We start from the raw sequence: 27449 nt of genomic DNA on the forward strand, positions 1-27449 counted from the left end.
TCTTCTCTGCACTCTTTCTAGAGTCTCACCATCTTTTTTACATCGTGGTGACCAAAACTGAACACAGTATTCCAAATGTGGCCTTATCAAGACATTATAAAGTGGATTAACACTCCATGAATAGTTTCCATCCATTGCTTCTTGGAACATATTATCATGTCACCCCCTAATCCTTGTTTTCATTAAACTAGACATACTCACTTCCAACAACCGTTCTATGTTTCAGCATTCAGTCCACTAATAACATTTGTTGTTCTTCTCTGCACTCTTTCTAGAGTCTCAAGATTTTTTTTACATATGGCAACCAAAACTGGATACAATATTCCAAGTGTGGTCTTAACAAGGCATTATAAAGTGGTACTAACACTTCATGTCATCTTGATTTTAAACCCCTCTTAATGCAGCCTATGGTTGTGTTGGTTTTTTGGGGGAACTGTAGCATACTGCTGACTCATGTTTAAGGGATTGTCTACTAGGACTCCAAGATTCTTGTTGCACTTACTACCGTTGAGGCAGGTATCACCTATTCTGTGCCTGTGCATTTGGTTTTTCTTTCCTAAATGTAGAACCTTACATTTCTCACTGTTAATTTCACTTTGTTAGATGGGACCCAATCTGTCAATCCTTCTATATCTCCACCTTATCTTCTGTAGAGTTGGTATTCCTGTCAATTTGGTTTTGACTGCAACTTTGATGAATTCCCCTTCTATTCTCTTGTCTGAATTATTGATGAAGATGAACAGATCTTGTGAATCATCCTATTCTGTTCTTGTTTTCCGTGTTCAGGAGAATCTTGTGTCCTTCGAGGAGGTGGCTGTGTATTTCTCTGAGGAGGAATGGTCTCAGTTGGATTCTGACCAAAAAGAGCTGTATTCGGAAGTCATGCTTGAAAACCATAGGAACGTGGTCTCTCTGGGTAAGAGTTTTCTAGTCCCCAATCAGAGAGTTCAAGACTGTCCTGACAGTTTTTAATTTTAAAAAAAACACTAATCAGATATCATCTCCTGGGAGGAAGAAGGATAGGATCTGACCTTCTCATACTCCAAGAAAGGAAAGTGTCAATGTCTCATTGCTTAGATGCTTTGTGTGCCATTTCTTATCTGTATTTTTCCATTTCTATTTGAACATATCTGTGTAGGCTGAAAAGAACGAGATGTGCTTTTATGTGTCCTCTGGAGGTCATGTGAGAGGAGTGTGTTTTCATTTGTCCTCTGAAACCTCCCCAAATTATGTGAAAACAGACCTTTCATGCTCAGGCCATGGAAGAACATTCTCCCAATCCAATTCATGAACGAAGGCCTCATGCAGTGTGACTCAAGAGCCTCCTAGGGTACAGCTCATCCCCAAATTACATTTCACTAAGCGACCATTCCAAGTTACAACCTAGCCCTCCCCCAAGCCCTGAAATTACAAATGTTACAGCATCGCAGCTGTCATTCACACTTACGAATGACAGCCGACATGCTGCAACAACATTCATCCTGCCTATACTCTCACCCCATCCTTCCAGAACTTACCTTATGATGATATAGGTAGGCATTGGTTCCTTTGCCTGGTTTGGTGCATTTCCAGAAAATAGAAGCCTAAAGTAGTGAGAGATACACGAGATCAGTAACACAAAATCTTATACTACTGATCTCACGTGATCTTATAGTAGTTTAGGCCTCTGTTCTGTGCTAACCAAGTCCTGCTTGAGATCCAGGGCAAAATGCTTTTTAAACAGAGGAAAGGCCTCTTTGTTTTCAAGGACTTTTGCCCCAGATCCCATGCAGTCCTCAGTTCATAAAGAACACAGGCCTAAAGCCACTGCAGTGCAAGATTTCGTGAGATTAGTACCCTGAGATCTTGCACTGCTGGTCTTGTGTGATCTGACACTAAAGTAGTTTAGGCCTCCGATTTCTTTGAACTGAAGCCTGCACCAGATCCGGCCAAAGAGCCCTTGCAAGCAGATGAGACTTTGGTGCAGCAAAAATAGCCATTCTTGAAGCCTCCCATCCTTTCCAGTCTCAGCACAAAGAGCATTTACAAGCCAATGGGAGGCTTCAACAAAGGGATTTCACTCCAAATTCTCATCACTGGGATTAAGGAACAGGCTGAGCAGGGGTCCCATCAGATAGAGGCTGTGGAACACGCTGAAATTAACCCCCTTCAATAAATCTTAAGTTTTCTCCTAATTCCTCCTTGCATGTTTCCCCTGATTATTCCTTCACTCAAAACTGACTTTAGGTGAGATTGTATATATAAAAATAATTGTAAAGAGAGGAATATTTTCTAGATATTTTCAAAACGTTCATGACTCATTAATAGAGAAATCATCATGTCTGACTATATCAAACCACTGTAAGCATGCAAACATACTCCCTAATGGAATTTTGGTAAAATTCAAAAGGAAATTCACTTGAATTTCTACAGTTTGATCTTCTCTACCCTGGTCAACATTTTCATTTCTCTTTTGCTTTGAAGGTAACAATGGACAGAGGAATCAAGATTCCTGTAAACCGTTCCAAGTGATCAATGCTAAAGATGGAACAGAAAAGCTTGGATTTCGAATGGAATTTGAAAGCCATGAGAGAAACCAACCAAATAATTGGAATCAGGAAAGCTCATCTTCCATTGATGCTCCGATGCAAGACTTTCTTGCCCAACAAGAGAAAATAAGGAAAAAATATATTGGGAAAAGTGTGGAGCTAATTAAAGATAAATTACATGTAAACGGACACTATTTAACCCAAAAGAAAGGAGAAGATGCTATAAGAAGATACAATGGACAAAATAACAATGGGACATTAATGCTTTCTCTTGGAAATAACCTTACATCTCAAAAAATAATTGACATGAAAGAGAAGCCTTATAAGTGTTTGGAATGTGGAAAATGTTATAAAACAAGCACACAACTTAGTTCCCATGAAAGGATTCACTCTGGGGAGAAGTCCTACAAATGCAGAGAGTGTGGTGAAAAGTTCAGAAGATGTAGTAATCTTATTTCCCATAAAAGGATCCACTCAGGAGAGAAACCATATAAATGCATGGAGTGTGGAAAGACCTTTGCTCAGAGCAGTGACCTCAGAAACCACAAAATGATCCACACAGGGGAAAAGCCATTTAAATGCATGGAGTGTGGAAAGACATTTGCTCGTAGAGGTAATCTTATTTCCCATAAGATGATCCACTCAGGAGAGAAACCATATAAATGCATGGAGTGTGGAAAGACCTTTGCTCAGAGCGGTGGACTCAGAAACCACAAAATGATACACACAGGGGAAAAGCCATTTAAATGCATGGAGTGTGGAAAGACATTTGCTCATAGAGGTAATCTTATTTCCCATAAGATAATTCACACAGGGGAGAAGCCATATAAATGTACAGAGTGTGGAAAGATGTTTGTTCAACAACGTAATCTTATTTCCCATAAGATGATTCACACTGGGGAGAAACCATATAAATGCACTGAGTGTGGGAAAACTTTTACTCGTAGCTATGAACTTACTATCCACAAAAAGATCCACACAGGAAAGAAACCATATAAATGCATGGAATGTGGAAAGACCTTTGCACAGAGCAGTGGACTTAGTTGCCACAAAAAGATCCACACAGGAGAGAAACCATATAAATGCATGGAATGTGGAAAGACCTTTGCTCAGAACAGTGGACTTCGTTCCCACAAAAAGATGCACACAGGAGAAAAACCATACAAATGCACAGAGTGTGGAAAGACATTTGCTCATAGAGGTAATCTTATTTCCCATAAGATGATCCACACAGGAGAAAAGCCATATAAATGCACGGAGTGTGGAAAGACCTTTGCTCAAAGAGGTAATCTTATTTCCCATAAGATGATCCACACAGGGGAGAAGCCATATAAATGCATGGATTGTGGGAAGACTTTTGCTTTGAGCAGTAGACTTAGTTCCCACAAAAAGATCCACACAGGGGAAAAGCCATTTAAATGCATGGAGTGTGGAAATACCTTTGCTCAAAGAGGTCATCTTATTTTTCATAAGATGATCCACACAGTGGAGAAGTCTTATAAATGCATGACATGTGGGAAAACCTTTAGTCGTAGCAGTGAACTCACTAGCCACAAAAAGATCCACACAGGAGAGAAATCATATAAATGCATGGTGTGTGGCAAGAGCTTTGCTCAGAGCAGTGGACTTAGTATCCACAAAAAGATCCACATTGGGGAGAAACCATTTAAATGCATAGAGTGTGGAAAGATCTTTGCTCAAAGCCGTAATCTTGCTTCCCATGAAAAGATCCACTCGAGAGAAACCATTGAAATGCACACCGTGTGGGAAAATGTTTACTCAGGACAATGGACTTACTATCCACAAAAAGCTCCACAGAGTGGAACAACCATATAAATGCATGGACTGTGGGAAGACCTTTGCTCAGAGCAGTGCTCTTACTTCTCATAACAAAATCCACAGAGGGAGAAGCCATATAAATACATGGAATGTTGAAAGAATGGTAATCTTACTTCTCATAAAAGGATCCATGCTTGGAGAAGCTATATAGCAATAGCAATTCCACTTAGAATTATATACCACTCCACAATGCTTTACAACACTCTTAGGGCAGTTTACATAGTCAGCATTCTGTCCCCAGCAGCCTGGCTCCTCTTTTTAGTGACCTCAGATGTGTGAAAGGCTGAATTAACCATGAGCCAGTCAGAATTGAACTCCTGGCAATAGGAATGGGCATTCAAAAGGGCTGCAGTGGCTCAATGGCTCAGATGATGAACTGGACAATCTGAAAGGTCGGAGCAGAATCTCAGCTTCTGCTGAAACGTCGCTACAACTTTAAAAGCACAACTACAATGACGTGGGAAAATACCTGAACAAAACTGAATGCCATACATGTAAGTACCCGCAAAAACTTAAGAAAACATACATACATACATACATACATACATACATACATACATATATATTGATTTGTCTGTTTTAAATGTATGTCAGATAAAAAATTTTTCTAGAATAAAATAAAATAAAATTACTTATCAGTGGTTTGGTTACTTGTTAAACATGGATAAAAGTCTTTTTCTCTTCATGCAGTAAAAATCACTAATACCCTAAAGTATTTGGACGCCCTTGGGGTGAGGGGCATATTTCAGCTCCTGCTGGGTTGAAGCCTTTTTTCCAAATATGGATTATTAAACTTTCTGTGTCAAACTGCAGAAAAATAATAGATGTATAAAAATCAAAGGTTACCTCCATTCTTTTAAAATGAATTTTAACCACTTTTTCCAAAATTTTAAATTCTTTGTCTCACTCCCTGTATGTCTGTATGTGTCATTGTCGACACCAAATGTGCTCAAATCTTTTCATTTTCTCTATTTATGGTCTCATGATATATCCCTGCATTAAATTCTCCAAAGGGCTAAAAATTCCTTGAATTATTAGAATTAGAATTCTTTTATTGGCCAAGTTTGGTTGGATACACAAGAAATTTGTCTTGGTACAAATGCTCGCAGTATACACAAAAGAAAAGATACATTTGTCGATAGTCAAGAATCATAAGGTACAACACTTAATGACAGTCATAGGGGACAATAACCGATCAAGTCATACTAAGAAACCGTCAATATAAATCATAAGGATATAAACAACAAAGTTACAGTCATACGGTCATAAGTAGGAGGGGAGGGGTGATAAGGAGTGATGAGAAAATTAATAGTAATAGTAGTGCAGACTTTGTAAATATTTGGACCAGTGTTGAGGGAATTATTTGTTTAGCAGAGTGCTGGCATTCAGGAAAAAACTCCTTGTGTCTCATTTTTCTGGTGTGCAGTGCTCTATAGCATCATTTTGAGGGAAGGAGTTGAAATAGTTTATGTCCAGGATGTGAGGGGTCTGTAAATATCTTCTCAGCCCTTTTTAACTCCTGCAGTATACAGGTCATGAATTGAAGGCAGGTTGGTAGTAATTTTTTTTTCTGTAGTCCTAATCATCCTCTGAGTCTGTGTCTGTCCTGTTGGGTTGCAGAACCAAACCAGACAGTTATAGAGGTGCAGATGATAGACTCAATAATTCCTCTGTAAAACTGTATCAGCAGCTCCTTGGGCAGTTTGAGCTTTCTGAGTTGGCTCAGAAAGAATATTGTTGTGCTTTTTTGATGATATTTTGGATGTTAGGTGTCCATTTTGGGTCTTGTGATATGATACAACCTAGAAATTTGAATGTCTCTACTGTTGATACTGTGTTGTCTAGTATTGTAAGAGGTGGTAGTATGGGAGGGTTTGTCTACCACCATTTCTACAGTTTTGAGTGTGTTCAGTTCCACATTGTTCCGGTTACACCACGAGGCAAGTTGTACAACCTCCTGTCTGTATGTGGATTCGTCATTGTCTTGAATGAGACCAATCACTGTTGTGTCATCTGCAAACTTCAGTATTGTAACAGATGGATCATTTGAAATGCAGTCATTGGTATATAGGGAGAAGTGGAAGAAGCACACAGCCTTGGGGAGGCCGCGTACTTATTGTACAGCTATCAGATGTGATTCTGCCTAGCTTTACCTGCTACTTCCTGTCTATTAGGAAGCTTATGATCCACTTACAAATGTGCTCAGGTGCCGCTAGCTGGTTTAATGTAGAGCCTTTGACTTTTCTTGTTCTGCTTTTTTATTTTATTTTTTCTCTTTTCATTCATGGTTTAATGATATATCCCTTCCTTAAATTCTCCAAGGGGCTTAAGCTTCCTAGTCACATTTCTTAAGTGAATTTCCTACTCAATCACTCTGTAAAAATGCTTTCTCTTCATCATGGTTTAGCTTTATATAACTTTTTCAGGATCTTTCTTTTCCTTCATCCCAAGAGGCCAGAGGGGTCTTTGACTTTTGTGCTTCCCCCTTTGCTGATAGGTTGAGCGACTAACTTGAGAAGGGCAGCTGCACGTGTTGAATTAAAGAAAGAAATTAAAATTATTTTCTGATTGCGGCCTTCCCTGCCTGTGTCCCATCTGCCTGCTATCTGGGCAGAAGTTCCCAACAACTGCACGACACAAGTTGGGTTTCCAACAGAGGCTCCCCTTCTTCATCTTGTGACTGCTCTGCTGTTTCTGACATGATTTGGAGCCTTTTGAGGCCTTCCACAATCTCTGTGGAGCCTTCATGGTGACTGTTTTGGTTCCTGAACAGGGAGGAGAGGAAGATGGAGAAAGTGCCCTCTAGAGACAGCGAAGCTTTTGTCAGGCAGGGGCCTTTCCTCCTACTCCCAAGGTCCTCTCCCTCTCCCCTCAGACACAGTCGTCTTTTCTGCCCTTCCAACAATCCTGGCATTTTGCGACACATCCACCAGGGGGCGACCTCAGCCAAGAGAAGGGAACTCCAGTCGCTTCCTCGCTGGTCCACTAGCGGGGGAACTTCATAGCTGGATTGGAAGGGGAGACCGGGAAGAAAGAGACATCCCACATGCTTGCCGTTCTAGGAGGCCGCACTCGCTTTCCTTAACTCCCGGGACTCAGCACGCGGCGGAGAGGCTGCGGGAGTCTGGCGGTGAGAGATCCCGACGTACTCCGGGTGAGTGGTAGGGGCTCTTCCCGGGCAAAGGGAGGCAGAGGAGGGAGAGACCCGCGCCCGGCCCTCCTACAGGTTCAAGCACAGGTCCCATGCTCCCCAGCCGTCCTCTCCATGCAGGGGGAAGCGGGGATCCCGTCCGTTGCCCGGGGAAGAGCCCCTAGTGGGGGGAGCGGAGGGTCGGCCTTGCGGAGGCCCAGAAGGAGAGGAGAGAAGCCGGGCGAGGAGGAGGCAGAATTCGCACCCGGCTCCCCGCGGGCGCGATCCTGTCTCCGGAACGGGAGAGAAGCGGGACGGCCTCTCCAGCTGCCTTCTTCCCGGCCCTGCTCGGAGGGGAAGGGGACACTGCGTTGGGATAAGCCGCTTGGGGCTCTGGGTAGGTTGGGTGAAGGTTGCTCAGTGGCTGAATTCCACTTTCTGATTCTTGGCGTTGCTTTTTCTTTCCATCCCAGGTACAGAAACTCAAAGCCATTTGAAATCTTTGCAAGCCAGAATTTTCTCTTAAGCAAAAAAAAAAAAAAAAAAAAAGAGGAAATAACTTGCAGGGATCAATCTGTCCTGATCACTGCAAGTCCTGCAAAATAGGCACTAGAAATGGTCCTTTGAAGGAAAAGGCGTCTGAGATCAACAAGAGTCCTTGGACCCATTTGGAGCTGCTCTGCAGGAAAGAGGAAGGATGGAGACACAACCTTTTGCAAAGGAGGGATATGGAAAAGGCCCTTCAACTGTTCAGCCTGGGAAGGGTGGGGAGGTCTGGACAAGGCCTGGGCAGAAGATCCTGGAGGAGGAAACCATCCTCCCTTCAGAAGTCCAGCCGTGCAACTTCAGGAGCCTCCAATACCTGAAGGCTGAGGGTCCCCGAGGACTTTGCAGCCAGCTCCATGACTTGTGCAGGCAATGGCTGAGACCAGAAAAGCACACCAAAGCTCAGATGCTGGACCTGGTGGTTCTGGAGAAGTTCCTGGCTCTTCTGCCCCCAGAGATGGAGGGCTGGGTGCGGGAGTGTGGAACAGAGACCAGCTCCCAGGCGGTGGCCCTAGCAGAAGGCTTCCTCCTGAGCCAGGCAGAGGAGAAGAAGGAGCAGGTCCAGTTGCAGGTGAGACGCTTTAGGGAGCTCAAAAAAGAATACAAAATGTGTTTGAATCCTTCACCTCTCCTACCCAAAGTTCTCTGACGTTCATAATACATGACGATATCCCACCAATTCTTGTAGAACATTGTTCCATTATTTTCTCACTCAACCACAATGGATAGATATTGAGGTCTTTGAGGTTGAGTTCCGAATATAAGAATCTACTTTATTTCATTTGATCAACATTAATTCTTTTTTCCTTTCTCCTATATAAAGTGCTGCAGTGTGGAGATCGGAGATCCTGAGGGAAGGAAGAACCCATCAAATCCTGCTCAGGAGCTCTTTTTCAGGAGGATCCCTTGGGAAGATCTAAGTTGGGACACCTCAGGAGGTAATGGAAGATCCTCCAATTATCCATCGGTCTTACCTTCGCGCTCTCTTCTATAAGATACTTCCTCCTGTTTTGTTAAACATGCATTTTGAAATTATTTATTCCTTACAGAGAAACAAAGAATGCAGCTTTCTAGTTCTTATGACAGAGATCAAGCAGCGGTTGAACCTCCAAATCAGGTAAGAAAGGGAAAAGATTAGATTTGTATTCTCCCTTCAGGAAGTGAAGTGGGTGTGCTGAGTGCTCTCTCCTTCTATTTCCCCCCTTGTTTGGACTGGATTATTTTTGTGTTCTTCCATAACACAAACATCACAATAGCAGGTTCAAGTTGCTGTGAGCCAGCATAGCTTCCTCTGGTTATCTATTTCTGCTAGGTACTCCTCCAACTTTGCTAATGAAAAATGCCAGGTTACCATTTAAAAGAAAATTAGTTTATAACCTGTTCAAAATAAGTAAATCATATTAAAAATAAAGCAGACTATAAAAATTCCAAAGATAATGGCCACAAAAAGCATGCGATCAAGGTATTTAGGCTACAAAATAATTTCTAATTCGCTGATTTGCGCCTTGATTAAGAGATCAAACATTTCCACTTTGAAAGGCTGAGAAACAAACTTTCCCATGGAATTTTATCTTGTTTGTTTTCTTTTATTCAGCCAGTGGCTCAGACTATTAGGTCAATCAATGATAGACAGAGCGATAGATCAGTTGATCCAGAAGTGGGATTTTTTTTTTTACTGAAAAACACTGAAAGTTCTACAGAATAAATCAACTTGATAAAAAACCTGCCCCAAATATTTCTTCAAATTTTCAGAATTGTCCATTTTCTCATCTAAAATAAGCCCTTGTATAAAGCACAGCCATTTAACTTAGTGCATGTCTTTGCTTTGGGAATTGGGGAACAATGGAACAGAACACCAGGGTTGGTAGGGATCTTAGAGGTCTTCTAGTCTAACCCCTTGCTCAGAAAGGAAACCCTATAACATTTCAGATAAATAGTTGTCCAATTTTTTCTTAAACACTTCCAGTGTTGGAGCATCCACAGTTTCTGGAGGAAAGTCATTCCACTGATTAATTGTTCTAATTGTCAGGAAATTTCTCCTTAGTTGTAAGTTGCTTCTCTCCTTCCAACCACTGCTTCTTGTCCTGCCCTCCGGTGCTTTGGAGAATAGCTTAACTCCCTCTTCTTTGTGTGACCCCCTGAGATATTGGAACACTGCTATCATGTCTCCCCTAGTTTTTCTTTTCATTGAACTAGACATACCCAGTTCCGGCAACCATTCTTTATATGTTTTAGCTTCCAATCTCACAATCATCTTTATTGCTCTTCTCTGCACTCTTTCTAGAGTCTCACCATCTTTTTTACATCGTGGTGACCAAAACTGAATGCAGTATTCCAAGTGTGGCCTTATCGAGACATTATAAAGTGGATTAACACTCCGTGAATAGTTTCCATCCATTGCTTCTTCGAAGATACTATTATGTCACCCCCTAATCCTTGTTTTCCTTAAACTAGTCATTGGCAGCAACCGTTCTTTTATATGTTTCAGCATTCAGTCCACTAATAACATTTGTTGTTCTTCTCTGCACTCTTTCTAGAATCTCAAGATTTTTTTTACATATGGCAACCAAAACCGGATACAATATTCCAAGTGTGGTCTTATCGAGACATTATAAAGTGGATTAACACTCCGTGAATAGTTTCTATCCATTGCTTCTTCGAAGATACTATCATGTCGCCCCCTAATCCTTGTTTTCATTAAACTAGACATACTCATTGGTAGCAACCGTTCTTTTATATGTTTCAGCATTCAGTCCACTAATAACATTTGTTGTTCTTCTCTGCACTCTTTCTAGAGTCTCATATAGCAACCAAAACCGGATACAATATTCCAAGTGTGGTCTTAACAATGCATTATAAAGTGGTACTAACACTTCATGTCATCTTGATTCTAAGCCCCTCTTAATGCAGCCTATGGTTGTGCTGGGTTTTTTGGGGAACTGTAGCGTACTGCTGACTCATGTTCAAGGGATTGTCTACTAGGATTCCAAAATCCCTGTTGCACTTACTACTGTTGAGGCAGGTATCTCCATTCTGTGCCTGTGCATTTGATTTTTCTTTCCTAAATGTAGAACCTTACATTTCTCACTGTTGATTTCATTTTGTTAGATGGGGCCCAATCTGTCAATCCTTCTATATCTCCACCTTATGTTCTGTAGAGTTGGTATTCCTGTCAATTTGCTTTTGACTGCAAATTTGATGAATTCCCCTTCTATTCTCTTGTCTGAATTATTGATGAAGATGAGCAGATCTTGTGAATCATCCTGTTCTGTTCTTGTTTTCCGTGTTCAGGAGAATCTTGTGTCCTTCGAGGAGGTGGCTGTGTATTTCTCTGAGGAGGAATGGTCTCAGTTGGATTCTGACCAGAAAGCGCTGCATTCAGAAGTCATGGTTGAAAACCATAGGAACGTGGTCTCTCTGAGTAAGAGTTTTCTAGTCCCCAATCAGAGAGTTCAAGACTGTACTGACAATTTTTAATTTTAAAAAATCACTAATCAGATATCCTGGGAGGGAGAAGGATAGGATCTGACCTTCTCGTACTCCAAGGAAGGAAAGAGTCAATGTCTCATTGCTTAGGTACTTTGTGTGCCATTTCGTATCTGTATTTTTCCATTTCTATTTGAACATATCTGTGTAGGCTTAAAAGAACGAGATGTGCTTTTATGTGTCCTCTGGAGGTCATGTGAGAGGGGTGTTTCATTTGTCCTCTGAAACCTCCCCAAATTATGTGAGAACAGACCTCATGCTCAGGCCATGGAAGAACATTCTCCCAATCCAATTCATGCAGTGTGACTCAGAGCCTCCTAGGGTACAGCTCATCCCCAAATTACATTTCACTAAGCGACCATTCCAAGTTACGACCTAGCCCTCCCCCTTTGCCTGGTTTGGTGCATTTGCAGAAAATAGAAGCCTAAAGTAGTGAGAGATACACGAGATCAGTAACACGAAATCTTGTACTACTGATCTCCCATGATCTTATAGTAGTTTAGGCCTCTGTTCTGTGCTAACCAAGTCCTGCTTGAGATCCAAGGGCAAAATGCTTTTTAAACAGAGGAAAGCCCTCTTTGTTTTCAAGGACTATTGCCCCAGATCCCATGCAGTCCTCAGTTCATAAAGAACACAGGCCTAAAGCCACTGCAGTGCAAGATCTTGTGAGATTAATATCCTGAGGTCTTGCACTGCTGGTCTTGTGTGATCTGACACTAAAGTAGTTTAGGCCTCCGATTTCTTTGAACTGAAGCCTGCACTAGATCCGGCCAAAGAGCCCTTGCAAGTGGATGAGACTTTGGTGCAGCAAAAATAGCCATTCTTGAAGCCTCCAATCCTTTCCAGTCTCAGCACAAAGAGCATTTACAAGCCAATGGGAGGCTTCAAGCAAGGGATTTCGCTCCAAATTCTCATCACTGGGATTAGGGAACAGGCTGAGCAGGGGTCCCACCAGATAGAGGCTGTGGAACACGCTGAAATTAACCCCCTTCAATAAATCTTAAGTTTTCTCCTAATTCCTCCTTGCATGTTTCCCCTGATTATTCCTTCACTCAAAACTGACTTTAGGTGAGATTGTATATATAAAAATAATTGTAAAGAGAGGGATGTTTTCTAGATATTTTCAAAACGTTCATGACTCATTAATAGAGAAATCATCATGTCTGACTATATCAAACCACTGTAAGCATGCAAACATACTCCCTAATGGAATTTTGGTAAAATTCAAAAGGAAATTCACTTGACTTTCTACAGTTTGATCTTCTCTACCTTTGTTAACATTTTCATTTCTCTTTTGCTTTGAAGGTAACAATGGACAGGGGAATCAAGATTCCTGTAAACTGTTCCAAGTGATCAATGCTAAAGATGGAACAGAAAAGTTTGGATTTCGAATGGAATTTGAAAGCCATGAGAGAAACCAACCAAATAATTGGAACCAGGAAAGCTCATCTTCCATTGAGGCTCCAATGCAAGACTTTCTTGCCCAACAAGAGAAAATAAGGAAAAAATATATTGGGAAAAGTGTGGAGCTAATTAAAGATAAATTACATGTAAACGGACACTATTTAACCCAAAAGAAAGGAGAAGATGCTATAAGAAGATACAATGGACAAAATAACAATGGGACATTAATGCTTTCTCTTGGAAATAACCTTACATCTCAAAAAATAATTGACACGAAAGAGAAGCCTTATAAGTGTTTGGAATGTGGAAAATGTTATAAAACAAGCACGCAACTTAGTTCCCATGAAAGGATTCACTCTGGGGAGAAGTCCTACAAATGCAGAGAGTGTGGTGACAAGTTCAGAAGATGTAGTGATCTTATTTCCCATAAAAGGATCCACTCAGGAGAGAAACCATATAAATGCATGGAGTGTGGAAAGACCTTTGCTCAGAGCAGAGGACTCAGAAACCACAAAAAGATCCACACGGGGGAGAAGCCATATAAATGCATGGAGTGTGCAAAGAACTTTGCTGACAGGAGCGGACTCAGAAACCACAAAAAGATCCACACGGGGGAGAAGCCATATGAATGCATGGACTGTGGAAAGACCTTTGCTCAGAGCAGAGGACTCAAAAACCACAAAAATATCCACACGGGGGAGAAGCCATATAAATGCATGGAGTGTGCAAAGAACTTTGCTGACAGGAGCGGACTCAGAAACCACAAAAAGATCCACACGGGGGAGAAGCCATATGAATGCATGGACTGTGGAAAGACCTTTGCTCAGAACAGTGGACTTCATTCCCACAAAAAGATCCACACAGGGGAGAAGCCATATAAATGCATGGAGTGTGAAAAGACTTTTGCTCTGAGCAGTAGACTTAGTAGCCACAAAAAGATCCACACAGGGGAGAAGCCATATAAATGCATGGAGTGTGGAAAGACCTTTGCTCAGAACAGCGGACTTCATTCCCACAAAAAGATCCACACAGGGGAGAAGCCATATAAATGCATGGAGTGTGGAAAGACCTTTGCTCAGAACAGTGGACTTCATTCCCACAAAAAGATCCACACAGGGGAGAAGCCATATAAATGCATGGAGTGTGAAAAGACTTTTGCTCGGAGCAGTAGACTTAGTACCCACAAAAAGATCCACACAGGGGAGAAGCCATATAAATGCATGGAGTGTGGAAAGACCTTTGCTCAGAACAGCGGACTTCATTCCCACAAAAAGATCCACACAGGGGAGAAGCCATATAAATGCATGGAGTGTGGAAAGACCTTTGCTCAGAACAGTGGACTTCATTCCCACAAAAAGATCCACACAGGGGAGAAACCATATAAATGAATGGAGTGTGGAAAGACATTTGCTCAACGCGGTCATCTTATTTCCCATAAGATATCCACACTGGGCAAAATGTACAGAGTGTGGAAAGAACTTTGTTCAACAATGTAATCTTATTTCCCATAAGATGATCCACACCGGGGAGAAACCATATAAATGCATGGACTGTGGGAAGATCTTTGCTCAAAGCCGTAATCTTGCTTCCCACGAAAAGATCCGCTCATGAGAAAAACTGAAATGCACACCGTGTGGGAAAATGTTTACTCAGGACAATGGACTTACTATCCACAAAAAGTTCCACAGAGTGGAACAACCATATAAATGCATGGACTGTGGGGAGACCTTTGCTTAGAGCAGTGCTCTTACTTCTCATAACAAAATCCACAGAGGGAGAAGCCATATAAATACATGGAATGTTGAAAGAATGGTAATCTTACTTCTCATAAAAGGATCCATGCTTGGAGAAGCTATATAGCAAGAGCAATTCCACTTAGAATTATATACCACTCCACAATGCTTTACAGCACTCTTTGAGCAGTTTACATAGTCAGCATACTGTCCCCAGCAGCCTGGCTCCTCTTTTTAGTGAGCTCAGATGTATGAAAGGCTGAATTAACCATGAGCCAGTCAGGATTGAACTCCTGGCAGTGGGAGTGGACATTCGAAAGGGCTGCAGTGGCTCAATGGCTCAGACGATGAACTTGTCAATCAGAAACGTCGGCAGTTCAGCGGTTTGAATCCGTACCACTGCGTAACAGAGTGAGCTCCCATTACTTGTCCCAGCTTCTGCAACCTTGAAAGCATGTAAAAATTTGGAAAATAGGGACCACTTGGGTGGGAAGGTAACAGCATTCCGTGTGCCTTCGCCATTGAGTCATGCCAGCCACCTGACCACGGAGACCTCTTCGCCAGTGCTGGCTCTTCAGCTTCGTAACAGAGATGGGCACCGCCCCCTAGAGCCAGAAACGATTAGCATGGATGTGCGAGGGGAACCTTTACCTTTACTGCATTCTAACCACTGCCCCACCATTTCTCTATAGATTTTGATGTGTATGCCTATTGTGCCTTTCTGATCCAAATGAGACACAGTTGAATCCAACAAAACAAAATTTAATGTGGATAAAAGCAAGGTTTTATGCCTGGGCAGGAAAAACATTACATGAAACCTGGCTCAAAAATAGTAACTGTGAAACGGTCCTTGGAGTCTGAATGGATGATCACTTAAACATGAGTCACGTGTGTTCAGCAGCAGCAAAAAAGCTAAGACAATTCTTGGTTGTATAAACAGAGGCATTGAATGAAAACCACATGAAGTATTATTTTGCAGTTATATTTTTTCAGTGCCATGGTAACTTTTTCACACCGTATATTAAAAAAGTGCAGCTTGAAGTCATTTACTCAAATGCAGAATAATTGTAGCATTGTGGAAATATGCATAATTTTGTGTCTATTCCAAGTGTTTTCCATACATGGAGCGTTACAGCAAGTAGTTTTATTAAGAGAAAGCAGTGGTAGGGAAATGTAGATGTATGTTAAGTTCCCATAGCTAGGCAGCCTACTGGCCAAACCACTTAGTCCTTGGTTTACAATAATTTATTATGCAAACATTCAAATTTACAATGGCAACAAATGTTTCTAACTCCTTCCTTCCTTTTTCCCTCTCTACCTCCCTCCCTCCCTCCCTCCCAAAATAAGGCATACTCCAGAGCAAAGGTCTTCAAACTTGGCAAGTTTAAGACTTGAGGACTTCAACTCCCAGAATTCCTGAGCTAACATGACTGGAGGAAGAATGCTGGGAGTTGAAGTCCACAAGTCTTAAAGCTGTCAAGTTTGAAGACCCCTGCTCCAGAGAATCAGAATGAAAACCACTCCAGTGTGCTAACATTGCAAATGATCGATCAAGAAGATCAACATTGCAAATGATCGATCAAAAATCAATGGGGACCAAAATAATATGAAATTAAGTCAGTTAAATTAAAACTATTTAATTTAAAAATTAAATTAAAACTATTTCAGTCCTGAAAGAGGAGGATTTGGCCTGCCCGACTGGGAATTGTACTACAGAGCTGCAATATTAACCTGGGTGAAAGATTGGATCAATCATAGAAATAAAAGAATACTAACACTAGAAGGCTACAACTTGCAGTCGGGATGGCATTCCTTCCTCTGGCAGGATAATTTAAAGCAGGGGTCTCCAACCTTCTTGGAGCAAAGCTGGCTGAGGAACTCTGGGAGTTGAAGTCCACAAGTCTTAAAGTGGGCAAGGTTGGAGACCCCTGATTTAAAGGGTTGCAACTATGTACAAAGGCACAAAGTTAGACTCTTAAATACATGGTATAAGATAAAAAGATAAATGTATATAGAAACACCTATTTGTTTATCAACTTTGGAAACACTGATGCACCCACATCTTTTGAGACAAGGAAAAAGAATCACTTATGAAGATATATAAAATGATAATGGGGAACTACAATCCAGACAAGATTTGAGAAATCAGGGAATTGATGTGGAATGGTGGGCCTATTTGCAACTCCAATCAAAATACTTAAAAGATAAGGAGTGGGGAATTAGGAAAACTAAGACAAAATTAGATGAAATTTTATTAAAATCTGAGAAGATGATAAAAATTATCAAGTTTTATTGGAATTTAAATTGGAAGAAGAAAAAGTAATGGAAACAATGGTGGTATGGATGAAAAATTTCGGTTATAGCATTAATTTAGACGATTGTCAAAAACTTTGGAAAAGAAATTAAAAAATGAGTAGCTATACCATTCAAGGAAAATTTGTATAAATTATTTTATAGATGGCACATACTTTCATCAAGATTGGCAACAATAAATCCAAATCTTTCTCCCATATGCTGGAAATGTAATAAAGAAAAAGGAACTTATCACATGGTGGAGTTGCAAAGAGGCCCACAAATATTGGCAAAATTCACACAACTGGATAGAAGAAATGTGTGCAATGAAAATACAACCCGAGTTTTTTCTGCTAGGGATCAATACGAGGAAATATGATAAAGAAAATATATATCTAATAATCCATGTAATAACTGCAGCAAGATTGGCGTATGCACAGAATTGGAAAAGTAAAGATATCCCAAATGAATTTGAAATATTGAGGAAAATAATGAAATTAGCAGAAATTGATAAACTAACAAAAGATCTAAAAAAAATAAGGATTCAGATTATAATTAAACATGGGACAAATTTTATGGTTGGCTAGAGATGAAGATTCATGCAAATAAGGAATGATTATAGGTATATTTAATGTATATGGAATGAAATTATGTAATATTATTGGATTTACCATAAGTAATGACAAAGATTGCTGTTAGGAAGACTGTACCAGCTTCAACATTTTTATTGTAAATTTATGTTTGTGCTTGTGTGTTAGTTTAATAAAGGAAAATTTTATTTAAAAAAAAACAATTTCAGTCCTTCCTGATGAAACATGCAGAAATGCGAATGGGAACTTTCTCTGGGATGTCAAGATGCCAAAAATAATCCATCCTACCAATAAAAGAGAAAATTGGTAACTCACGGTTGAAATGAGGGGTCCTTGGTGCTCTCTGAGCTTGATTGTGTTGTTACAGACATATCATTACCCAAACTAGGGAACATCATTAGTGCACCAACCAACCTCAGAGGGCGGGCACCAAGGAGCCTTCAGTCCAACTTGGGTCCACTGTGTCAAATTAAGATCTGAGTCAACCAGTATGAATGCAGAAGCAGGAAACCTTTTTCAATCAAAGACTTGTGGTGGAATAATGACAGATGTCAATGTAGAGTGTGTGTAAAAAGCTTCAGGGTGAACAATCTATCTTTCAGAGAAGGAGCCAGAATGAACAGAAGCTGAAACAAATGCATGGGCAAAAGATATTTTTCAAGCATTAGGGCCCTGTTTTTGTCTTTTTATGGAGTGCCAGAATCTAAGAAATGCTATTAAGGTAACCTAAAACAAAATTACTTATCCCTCCCTTGCTATTTGTATTGACTTTGGAAGTGTTGAATAGAAATATCAGAGAAGATAAAACTATAAAAGGAATGAAAATCAAAAAGGAAGAATTTAAATTACAAGCTTTTGCAGATGACCTAGTCTTTATCTTAGAAGACCCTATAGAAACAGCCTTGAAGCTGCTGGAAAAGATAGAGACATATGGTGAGGTGGCCGGTCTAAAAATAAATAAAGATAAAACAAAGATTTTGTCAAAGAATATGTTACTAAGACAAAGAGAAGAATTGGCAGAATTGTTGAAAATCCAAGTTACAAATAAGGTTAAGTATTTGGGGATATACTTGACGCCAAGATGTAGTACATTAAAAGAGAACAATTATATTAAACTTAAACAACAGATAGCCCTTGATTTTAAGAAATGGGATTCAGCTCCTGTGACTGATATGAGTTCAAGTGAGGAGGTCATGGCAGAAAAATATGAGCCGGCATGGACCCAGGACTGGTTTGCCGGACAGAGTAAAGATTTATGCTGTGGATTGAGATTCCTGCCAGCCATTATCTTGTAAGACTACTTTCTGTTTGATTTGATTTGAAACGGCTGCTTTCTGTTTTGTTCATTGGAATTTTGAAGGAGAGTCATAATATTATTGTTCCTGGCCACAAACAAACCATCTTTAAAGCAAGATGGATTCAAATCAACTGCAGCGTTTGGTAGAGCAGCAACAACAACAAATTAATCAGTTACTGCAAAGCAATGTGACGCTTCAGAATCAGGTAACACAATTGCTGAATTATGTTTCCAGCTTACCAAGCCCTGCTGCTGTTCCCCCTGCCCCTCCTGTGAGGAAAAGCCCAGTATCCATGCCAGAGAAATTTTCTGGGCAAATGGACAGGTTCCCGGTATTTATGGGTCAATGCCAATTGTTTATCTCTCTGGGGCCTGAAGACTTCCCAACCGACCAGTCTAAAGTAGGATTTATGATCAGTTTATTAACTGGGCAGGCTGCTAATTGGGCTACTCCTTTGTTAGTTCAAGATAGCCCGTTGTTGAACAATTTCCAGGGTTTTCTCCAACAAATGAGAGTGATGTTTGAGAACCCAATTAAGATACAAACTGTGGACAGACGGTTAAGGGACATTAATCAGGGGAAACATTCCCTGCAGGAATACGTTGCAGAATTTCGTTTGCTGTGTATGGACTCTAACTGGAATGAACTGGCTCATATGGCTGCATTCCAGGAAGGCTTGTCTGATGCCATCAAAGATGAGCTGGTCCATGAAGAGCGGGCTTTAACTTTGGATGCCTTAATAGTTCAGTGCTTACGAATTGAAGCTCGTTTACAGCAACGTGGATGCAAACGGCTCATTATGGAACCATCTTCGATTTCTCGTGCACAACCCACGCCATCGAGAGTTTTCCAACCCACGGTTACTGCTGAGGAGCCGATGGAGTTAGGCGCACTCTGCCCTCGCTTAACGGTGCAAGAACGTTCGAGAAGGTTCCAGGAAAGCTTGTGCCTTTATTGTGGGGGTCCAGGACATTTTGCAAATTCCTGCACTCGGAGAAGGACTCGCAGACCTGTGTCTGAAACCACTTCTGGCCCGTCGGGAAACGGGGTAAGCCCGACCTCAGGGAAACCCTAGGTCGGGCACATCCTCCATCCCTATCCCAAATTGCCGAAGTAAATCCTGGTCCTCCTCGGCATTTACTTTTCGACACTCGTATCTTCTTACAGTCCCAGAAGGAAGGAATTCCTGCTGTTGCGCTGGTGGATTCAGGGGCTACAACCAGCTTTATGGACTGTGCTTTTGTTAAACATTTTGGAATTCCTTTGATTCCTGTGAATCCACCCATTAAGGTGGAAACCGTAGATGGGCGTGAACTCAAGTTGGGACCCATTCACTGCACTACTCAGCCAGTGCTTATGCTTATTGGGGATCATGAGGAGGCGATAAGTTTTTATGTCACCTCGAACCTCCATCTCCCTTTGGTGCTCGGAATGTCCTGGTTGCGTTTGCACGATCCGTTGGTGGCTTGGTCGCAGAACGCCATTTCTTTTCCAAGCCTACAATGTGTGGAACACCTGAGGCATGTTTGCACTGGCCAAGATATCGCCACTCCTGCTGTCTCAATTCCTCCGGAGCTGTTGGACTTCTCCGATGTTTTCAGCGAGCAGGAGGCAGACCGATTACCCCCACATCGTACTTATGATTGTCTCGTGGACCTGATACCGGACACTCCATTGCCAAAGGGGAGATTATACTCCATGTCGGAGCCTGAGTTGGTTGCACTCCGAGAGTTTTTGAATAAAAACTTAGCTCGGGGATTTATTCGACCCTCGTCGTCCCCTCTTTCGGCTCCCATTCTTTTTGTTAAGAAGTTGGGAGAACTGCGTCTCTGCTGTGATTATAGGCGACTAAACTCTATCACTGTGAGGAATAGCTATCCCTTACCGCTCATTTCGGAATTGATGGAGCGGTTGCGATAGGCTACTATATTCACTAAACTCGATCTGCGTGGGGCCTACAACCTGGTTCAGATGCGCAAGGGGGATGAGTGGAAGACGGCGTTTGGCATTTGTTATGGTCATTTCCAGTACACCGTCATGCCATTTGGTCTAACCAACGCTCCCGCTGTATTCCAGCATTTGATGAAGGACACTTTTCAGGACATCCTGGATCGGTTTGTCATGGTGTATCTGGGTGATATTTTAATCTATTCTCGATCCAGGGATCACCACCTTCATCAGGTCCATCAAGTGCTGCAGCGTCTTCAGGAGCATAAGCTCTATGCGAAACTGGAGAAGTGTTTCTTTTTTCAGTTGTCGATAGAGTTTTTAGGGCACATCATTTCTCCCGAGGGCATTGCTATGGACCCTAAAAAGGTTGAGGCATTGTGTAGTTGGGAAGCCCCTCGTCGAGTCAAGGACGTCCAACGTCTTTTGGGATTCGCCAACTACTATTTTGCTAAAGTAATGGACCCCATAACACAGCTCCTCCATAAGAAGATCCCGTTTGTGTGGGGGCCTCCACAACAACAGGCTTTTGAAACTTTAAAGAAAGCGTTTGTGGCCAAACCGATATTGAGGCATCCTAATCCAAATCATCCATTTGTGGTCGATGCCTCTAATGTCGCTATCGGAGCGGTACTGTTACAAGCTTCAAAGGATGGCGCGCCTCTTTTCCCATGCGCATACTATTCTAGGAAGCTCACAGCTTCAGAGCGCAACTACACCATCTTGGAAAAGGAGTTGTTGGCCATTAAGGCTGCTTTTGAGACCTGGAGACATCATTTAGAGGGGGCTTGGCACAAGGTAGAGGTTCGGACAGATCACCAAAACTTGGAAGATTTGAATTGAAAAAATTGAACCAATGCCAGATTCGGTGATCTTTGTTTTTTGCCAGGTTCAATTTCTCCGTTACTTATGTTCCGAGTGGACAGAATCGAGGGCAGACGCGTTGTCTCAGAAGCCCGAGTATATTGGTCCCGAGGATCCTCTTCCTCTACGAATGGTGTTACCACCAGAATCCTTGGCCGTACTGCAAGATCCAGTAGACTTGTGGGCTCGCATACGAGAGGCGCAACGATTGGATGCGTGGACGCAGCAGAGACAGGAGGACATCGGACCTGATTCTCCATGGTCCATTGAAGAGGGCTTGCTCTGACATCGGGGTTTATTATACATACCTACCAGGTCGTTGAGATCTCTCATCATGACACAATGTCATGATAACCCCGCTGCTGGCCATTTTGGATTTTATAAAACCTTGCATTTGGTCACCTGGACTTTTTGGTGGCCTCGGGTTCATCACGATGTGTTCTCTTATGTCGCTTCTTGCGTCCAGTGTAGGCAAGCGAAATCAGCGTCGGGTGCACCCCCTGGACTCCTCCAACCATTGCCGACTCCGGGCAGACCATGGGGAGTGATCTCCATGGACTTTCTCACACATTTACCATCCTCGTCGGCCTTCACAATGGTGCTCGTGGTAGTTGATATGCTGACTAAAATGGCTCATTTCATTCCCTGTCGGAGATTACCTTCATCCCGCACTATGGCTCAGCTATTTTTACAGCATATCTTTCGTCTGCATGGACTGCCAGATAGAGTGGTTTCTGATCATGGGGTTCAGTTTACTGCGCAGTTTTGGAAACAGTTAATGGCAGCGCTACAAGTTCAGGTGTGCTTAGTGTCAGTGCACCATCCGGAAACTGATGGCGGGACTAAGAAGGTTGTTAGTGTTTGGGGACAAACCCCCAAGCAGAATGTGCAGCAGCAGTCAAGCCAGGCAGCCAAATGAGAGAGGAAGGGCCCTAGAGTTTACACACACTGATGACAAACACTGTTTGTAGTTTAAATAGTTGTTTAATCCAATTAGAGTTTAAGCATTGTCAATCAGTCCATATATCATTCACAAATATATCCATTCAGTAACTTAGTCCATTTACTAGTCAGTTCTATATCCTTATCTGCTTGTAAAGATATCTTCTCCTCTGATACCTTTCCTTTTGAAGACAACGCTGAGTATTCACAGGATATCAGCACATCAATGAAATAGTCCTTTCGTTCAGGTATTCAAACAATTGTAGCAAACAGTAGCAAACAAACAGTAGCAAGCAGAAAAACAAGCAGAGAGAGAGTTACGTTTCTCTTACTGCCTTTTATTGCCGTTTGTAACCGCACCCTTAATTAGTTAATTACAGGCAGTTTGGTGCTTAAATCTACAAGTTACAAACACCCAAACCTTGGTTTATATATTTATTCACCCAAACTTAGTTGGTGTTGTTGGGTATAATAATGATACACCAACTAAGTTTGGGTGAATAAATATATAAACCAAGGTTTAAGTGTTTGTAACTTGTAGCTTTAAGCACCAAACTGCCTGTAATTAACTAATTAAGGGTGCGGTTACAAACAGCAATAAAAGGCAGTAAGAGAAACGTAATCTCTCTGCTCTGCTCTCTCTGCTTGTTTTCTGCTAGTTACTGCTTGTTGGCTACTGTGCTGAATACTGTGTTGGATATTGCTACTTTTTGTTTGCTACTGTTTGCTACAACTGTTTGAATACCTGAACGAAAGGACTATTTCATTGATGTGCTGATATCCTGTGAATACTCAGCGTTGTCTTCAAAAAGGAAAGGTATCAGAGGAGAAGATATCTTTACAAGCAGATAAGGATATAGAACTGACTAGTAAATGGACTAAGTTACTGAATGGATATATTTGTGAATGACATATGGACTGATTGACAATGCTTAAACTCTAATTGGATTAAACAACTATTTAAACTACAAACAGTGTTTGTCATCAGTGTGTGTAAACTCTAGGGCCCTTCCTCTCTCATTTGGCTGCCTGGCTTGACTGCTGCTGCACATTCTGCTTGGGGGTTTGTCCCCAAACACTAACATTGGTTATGGGCCCAGTGAGCACAGTCTAACTAACCAGGATATAGCAGTGAGAGTTGGTGTGAGTTGCACATTACTGTAAAAACAAACTGTTTTTCATTAGTTTTTAAATAGTTACATATCTGAAGAGCAATGGCACAAGTAAATTTGCCAAATCTGTCCATGATATCCAGACTAGATGGAACAAACTATGTTTCATGGTCAATGAAATGTAGTTTACTTCTACGAAGAGAAGGTTTGTGGGGCATAATAACAAACCCACCAGATGTGACTAACTTAGATCCTAATGATGAAGAGGATGATAAAAAGATACAAGACTATAAACGAAAGAATGAGCAGGCTTTATGCATCATAGGACTGACTCTCTCTGACCAGCAACTTATTCATATCCGTGGAGAGGAAAATGCTGCAAACTGCTGGGAGAACCTCAGGAAGATATATGTTCGGGACAGTGTAGGAGCTCATATATATCTTACACAAAACTATTTCGAACACATCTTCAGAAGAATGGAGACATGTTAACTCATTTAAACTGTATGAAAAGCATTTTTCAGGAATTACAAGAAAAAGAGCTTATATTTAATGAGTTGCAACAAGTATACATCATACTGTCTTCATTACATCAAAGCTATGATGATTATGTGACTGCTTTACAAGTATTGCCAAAAGAAAGTTTATCATTAACCGAGATTACCGGCAGGCTATTAGAAGAAGCCAGAAGAAGGTGTGAACGTGACCAGCTGAGAGAAGATAAACCTAATAAAGAAGAGAAATTATCTTCAAAGCTTGAAAGAAACCAACTTAGTAAATTAAAGCACCCGGAAGAAGAGAATTTATCTTCGACGGCATACACAATTAAAAAGTGTTTTAATTGTGGGGGCAGAGGACATTTGGCAAGATTCTGTAGAAAAGAAAAAAGCCAGAATGTAAAAAGGCCAAAGAAATCCTTTGAACTAGCCATGTTTAGCAACTGTGATGTGAAGAATGATTTATGGGTGGTGGACAGTGGTGCATCCCACTGCATCACGAGAGATAAGAAAAAATTTATAAAAATGTCTACAAGCTCTCAACATATATCACTTCGTAATGGCTGGAACCTCAAGGCCAAGGGTGAAGGTATTGCATACTGTCCATGCTTAAACCAGGATATAAAAATGTTGTATGTACCACAGTTAAAGATGAACTTGCTTTCTGTAAGGGTATTAGACAAACTAGGTTATGTAATTACATTTAAGGATAATAATTGCTTAATTGAAAAAGATAACAAAAGGGTAACTGCAGCTTTAAATGGAACATTGTATGTATTACATGATAGTAAGAAAGGGGAGGCACAGACTGTATTTAACAATATAAAGCCTCATAATGAATGTATCTATTTATTGCATAGGCGTTTGGGGCATGTAAATTTTAAAATGCTAAAACGTACAGTAGAGTTATCTGATGGAATAAGGTTAAAACCTTGTGATAAATATTTGCGTTGTAATGTCTGCTGTGAAGATAAGAGTAAAATATTGCCTGCAAATAGGCTAAATGGTTTCAAAACTAAAGAACCTTTAGAAGTAGTATTTGCAGACATTATAGGTCCAAAGAAACCCAGTATGGGGGTGCTCGATATATACTGAGCATTATGGACCATTATTCTAGATATGGGTTTTGCTACCTAATGAAAAGCAAAACTGAAACATATCAACATTTCTTCAACTGGTTAAAATTTGCAGAAAGAAAGACTAAACGGCAACTGATAACCCTGGTGACAGATAATGGTACGGAATTTGTTAACAGCAAATTCCAGAATAGATTAAAGGTAGCTGGAATAGAGCACAAGAAATCTGCACCATACAGACCACAACACAACGCATTTATAGAGAGAAGAGGCCAAACACTACAGGCAATGGTTAGAACAATGTTAACTGATTCTGGATTACCTGATTCTTTGTGGGGGAGGCCATAATGTGTGCTAATAACATATTGAACAACGTTGTTAACACAACTACTGGTGAAATACCATTCACCATGTGGCATGGCAGGAAGCCTGATCTGAGTTACCTGCACACATTTGGTGCACCAGCATGGGTGCATATCCCTACACAACTCAGGCGTAAAGGGCAACACAGAGCTAAACAATTATTCTTCGTTGGTTACCAAGCAAACCATAGGGCATATAGATTTTGGGAGAAAGGCACATCTAAGGTGTTATGTAGTGCCAATGCCCAATTTCTAGAGCACGTAGGATGGGATAAGTTAGAACAGGATAACAATAAAGAAGTAATTATTGAATCCTATAGAAATCCTATTAATTATCCCTGTAACTTTAAGAATAAAGTAAAGAGAGAAATACAGGCAGAGATAGAGCCCATAAAGGAAGAAATAGTACCAATAGCTGAGCAAGCTGAGGAACAGGAACAGGTAGTAATTCAAAAAGTCCTCATACAAGCCCTGTAATTCCCAGAAGAACTACACGAATATCTAGACCGCCTGATAGATACCAGGCTAACACAGTGTGCCAGATTAATAAAGTTCCATATACTGTAGATGAAATAAAAATGTATCCTACTAAAGATAAGGAAAGTTGGTATGCAGCAATGAATAAGGAATTGAAATCCTTAAAGGATATGAAAGTATATGAAAATGCGAGATTACCTGTTGATATAAAACCCATTGGCTGCAAATGGATTTTTAAGATAAAAACTGAAAAGATGGTAATATAATCCATAAGGCACGATTAGTAGCCCAAGGTTTTAGACAAAATGCCAATGACTATGATGAGGTATTTGCACCTAGCCTTAAAGCAGCAACATTAAGGGCAGCTTTAGTGTGGGCAGCAAGCAAGAAATATATAGTCAACCATCTAGATGTAGAAACTGCTTACTTGCACGCTCCACTAAGACATACTGTATACATGAAAAACCTATTGGATTTAAAGGTGAAAATAATAATGATTATTGGTTGTTAAAAAAGAGCCTCTATGGTCTTAAACAATCAGGCTATGAATGGAACCAGTATATTGTAAAGGAACTAAACAATATAGGGTTTAAAGCTGGTTTAGCCGATCCATGTCTATTTAAAAGGGAGACAAATGGGAAAATATCATTATTACTATTATTCACAGATGATATTGCTTTGATTACAGAAACTAATGATGAAGCCAATAAAATAATAGCATCATTAGCTAAGAAAATAAAAATCAAGCAATTAGGGGAGATAAAGAAATATCTAGGTTTGAATATACTGAAAACACAGAAAGGTTTTAAGATATCTCATGAGGATAAGATATCTAAATTGCTAATAGATTATAAGATGGAACTTTGTAAGACTGCAAAGACTCCAATGAGTCAGGATATTTGCAAAATGGATGCTCAAAGTCCCAAATTTGATAAGGTAATATATCAATCTTTGATTGGTAGCTTATCATACATTAGCAATTGGTCAAGGCCAGATATAGCTTATATTATTAATCAACTGGCACGACATAATAATGATCCACTTCAATGTCATTGGAAAGCATTGAAGAGAATTTTAAGATATCTTAAAGGAACATTACACCATGCACTGTATCTAGAACCAAAAGGTGATCTAATACTGAGTGCTTATGCAGATGCTAGTTTTGCATCAGAAAGAGACACAAGAAAGTCGACTTCGGGAACAGCCATAATGCTGGGTAAGACATTAATAGGTTGGAAGTCAATAAGACAACAGCATATAAGTTTGTCTACTATGGAAGCAGAATTCTCCTGTTTGTCGTTATTATATGTACTGAATTAATCATGT

The 27449-nt window shown here is 40.8% G+C and overlaps 1 protein-coding gene, 1 long non-coding RNA gene and 1 pseudogene across 3 annotated transcripts in view; 2 read left to right on the plus strand and 1 right to left on the minus strand.

Annotated features, from left to right (window-relative positions):
• The window catches only part of LOC113452267 (uncharacterized), a 47457-nt pseudogene extending 31827 nt beyond the window's left edge, over positions 1-15630 (plus strand). Inside the window, exons 4-6 of the transcript XR_015742478.1 lie at positions 787-916; positions 2464-4433; positions 13211-15630. The product of XR_015742478.1 is annotated as an uncharacterized LOC113452267 (transcript). The remainder of the gene's footprint in view (positions 1-786; positions 917-2463; positions 4434-13210) is intronic.
• LOC148126581 (uncharacterized) overlaps positions 1-15806 on the minus strand; it is an 83381-nt gene extending 67575 nt beyond the window's left edge. Inside the window, exon 1 of the long non-coding RNA XR_015742484.1 lies at positions 15627-15806. This is a non-coding gene — a long non-coding RNA (uncharacterized LOC148126581). The remainder of the gene's footprint in view (positions 1-15626) is intronic.
• Positions 7377-13031, plus strand: LOC148126583 (zinc finger protein 24-like). Its single transcript, XM_087928454.1, has 4 exons — positions 7377-8614; positions 8867-8981; positions 9093-9160; positions 12835-13031. The coding sequence occupies exons 1-4, from the start codon at positions 8195-8197 to the stop codon at positions 12880-12882; spliced, it is 651 nt and encodes a 216-aa protein (XP_087784580.1). The 5' UTR covers positions 7377-8194; the 3' UTR covers positions 12883-13031.
• Positions 15807-27449: the final 11643 nt, after the last annotated feature.

This window comes from Pseudonaja textilis, chromosome 2 (assembly GCF_049901715.1).
Source record: "Pseudonaja textilis isolate UNSWEBS1 chromosome 2, rPseTex1.2, whole genome shotgun sequence".
Taxonomy (NCBI): domain Eukaryota; kingdom Metazoa; phylum Chordata; class Lepidosauria; order Squamata; family Elapidae; genus Pseudonaja; species Pseudonaja textilis.

What these genes read in the sequence shown, in the direction of transcription:
- LOC148126583 (XM_087928454.1), top strand. Translation starts at nt 8,195, where the DNA reads ATGGAGACACAACCTTTTGCAAAGGAGGGATATGGAAAAGGCCCTTCA. An exon ending in AAGTTGGGACACCTCAGGAG is followed by an intron (nt 8,982 to 9,092) that starts GTAATGGAAGAT and finishes TATTCCTTACAG; the next exon opens with AGAAACAAAGAATGCAGCTT. An exon ending in CGGTTGAACCTCCAAATCAG is followed by an intron (nt 9,161 to 12,834) that starts GTAAGAAAGGGA and finishes TTTGCTTTGAAG; the next exon opens with GTAACAATGGACAGGGGAAT.